Source organism: Arvicola amphibius, chromosome 10 (assembly GCF_903992535.2).
Source record: "Arvicola amphibius chromosome 10, mArvAmp1.2, whole genome shotgun sequence".
Lineage (NCBI taxonomy): Eukaryota > Metazoa > Chordata > Mammalia > Rodentia > Cricetidae > Arvicola > Arvicola amphibius.
The window spans coordinates 9,123,034-9,125,697 of record NC_052056.1 but is presented as its reverse complement, the minus strand read 5'-3'; the positions used below and the strand labels follow the sequence as shown (position 1 = coordinate 9,125,697).

At 40.0% G+C, this 2,664-nt stretch overlaps 1 protein-coding gene across 1 annotated transcript; it reads right to left on the bottom strand.

The window, feature by feature from the left end:
* Positions 1-207: 207 nt before the first annotated feature.
* On the bottom strand, positions 208-456 carry LOC119824587 (keratin-associated protein 19-3-like). The gene has a single exon (XM_038344810.1). The coding sequence runs from the start codon at positions 454-456 to the stop codon at positions 208-210; it is 249 nt and encodes an 82-aa protein (XP_038200738.1).
* Positions 457-2,664: the final 2,208 nt, after the last annotated feature.

Here is a 2,664-nt window from a genome sequence, read left to right as displayed (position 1 = left end):
TCTCTCTCTCTCTCTCTCACACACACACACACACACACACACAATTATACACAATTGACAGAGAGGAATGAAAACATATGACAAACAGTAAATAATGTTAAAGAAATTTAGGCTTTATTGAAAAGTAAAATTATAAATTTTCCAACATGTTAGTGCCCTGGGGTTTTATAAGAAAATGACCCAAAATGAGCCAGCTAACCTAAATTCTTAATAGAAACCGGAAAATCTTCCATAGCAGCATGGACGATAGGTGCTGTATGCATATCGAGAGCCACAGCCACAGCCACAGCCTCCATAGCCCAGGCCACCATAGCCATAGCCCAGGCCACCATAGCCATAGCCCAGGCCACCATAGCCGTAGCCCAGGCCACCATAGCCATAGCCCAGGCCACCATAGCCAAAGCCCAGGATGCCAGAGCCGTAGCCCAGGCCACCAAAGTAGTTTCCGTAGCACATGCTGTCAAGAACAGGAGTTTCCTCGAGGCAGACAGGAGCTTCTGGAGTGTGAGTCTGCTAAGCAGGTGTGATCCTTTTATACGGCCTGGATGGCATGTGAGGCCGACCACAGAGTCCTCCAAACTCATTAGCATGAAAGAAAAGAACAATTCCACCCTCCACAAACATCCTGACCATGTGGCCAAGACAGTATGGTCAGGATTTCTAAAAGCTGAGGTCATGAGCCTTCTGGCCACAGGCATTGCTGCTGTTCACAGATGGCTTGTTCAAAATTCAAAATAGAAAACTGTTGAGAGTCCACACACAGTGCCATAAAAGAAATCAAAAGATTTCTTTTCCAATAAGATTCTGTTACTACTTAAAGTTAGCCTGTTTATACCTCTAGTTAGGACTATTCCTTGTGTATTTGAGAAATGTTTCTGCTGATAATTTCCTTCGGTACACATTACGATGAACATGCAGAGACGTATCAAAATGAACAGAATCTGAATCCTCCTTGATGCCTCTTTCCTCAGAAGGAAATGCCTGAGCGGTTCTTCCCTTTGTCTACTTTAGGCTTAAGTTTCATCCATACCTTTCTTGCTTTTTCTTTTTTTTTCTTTTTGTTTCTTTTATTTCCATTCAAAAAATTTCGTCTTCCTCCCCTCCTCCCATTCCCCTCCTGCTCCTCCACTCACTCTCCTCCCTCCCCCTCCCTTCTTAAGAGAAGGCAGGGTACCCTGCCCAGTGGGAAGTCCAAGGTCCTCCCCTCCATCTTGCTTTTTCTTTATTTTATGTTATATGATACTGAAATCCTCATTTCCTATCAAAATAGGAACTTGTTCACAGTTTTAGTTAAGGATCTCCTGACCCCCTGCATCTTCACTTCCACTGACTTCCAGGTCATCAATGTGTTTTCCTCTACTCTTTGCCTTTATTTTGAAGAATTTATATGTGTACTGTGTTTACATCCTTTACCCTACCCCTTCCCCTGTCCAACTTCTCCTGCTTCCGGACTCCCTCTCATGAGTTCTTTTTCTTTAATTTTTATTTTATTTTATATGTGTATGCATATGCACAGACATACATGCAAGCTTCTGGGTGTATTTAGTGTTGTCTGTATGTGTAAGTGTTGAGGCTGATGGCTGGCACTGGATAACTCCACAGCGAGCTGGTCCCTGAAGGAGACTGAATCTCCCTCTCTCGACACTCATTGTCTGTAGCTTTTCACCTGCGGGTGGGAGCATGGGAGGTTTCCCCTCTCCATATTGATGTATCCATTGCTGTTGTCATTGCACTGTCTCATGGGGAAACCACGTTTCTGATATTTCATAAGTATAGCTTCCTTGTTAGATATTTAAGTCATTATCAGAAAGTAGACATTAAAATTTCCAGCCTTTCATAGAGAGCTAAAGCAGAAGAAAATCATTCATTTGTTCTTACTTCATTCACCTACTCATCAACTTTTCATCAAGGGTCTCCCGTTGCCAAAAAATGTTACAGGAAATCAAGGCGAAACATATGAAGAGCAGTCTGTTTTCTAAAGGTGACAACTGAGACAAAAGAGACAAGGAGAAAGACCGTAAGAATCATTTAGGCCAATTTTATTCTTTATGGATACTACCAAGATAATAAAACTCAGGGGATTACATTGAGTTTACAAAGTTCCTAGGGGTCAACTCAGATAAAATGAACTTAAAACTTGTCTCTAAGTGTTAAATTTTATATTAATTAGAAATTAGAGTCAAGTATGAAAATAACAATATTAATATTGTTATATTTGTGGAGAGGAATATGTTCAAAATAAATTATATACTCATATGAAAATGTCTTTTTAAAGTCCATCACTATTGATAATGAATACAGATCAATATAAACTGTATATTAAGAGAAGCTAATATGATTTCAGTATTACAAATAATTAGGAAAACAGTATAAAAAGATGAGGTCAGATCCAGAAGGGTCAGCTTGTGAAGGAGCAGCCATGTCTGGGGTTAAATAGTAAACCAGACCGTAAATGCAAAAGCTGATATCAAGATTAAAAACTGTAGCTTATGGGAGAGTATGAGAAGCCTAGAGCCCTAGTATTGAGAATGGATACTGCAAAGAACTCATGTATACTATAAAAGATATTCTTTCATTTTGAGGTCAAACTCTAAGCAGTTGAAAGAAGATATGAAGAAGCTGCTGTTGATATGGGCAGTAAACAAAGCAAGTGTGTTTGCCATG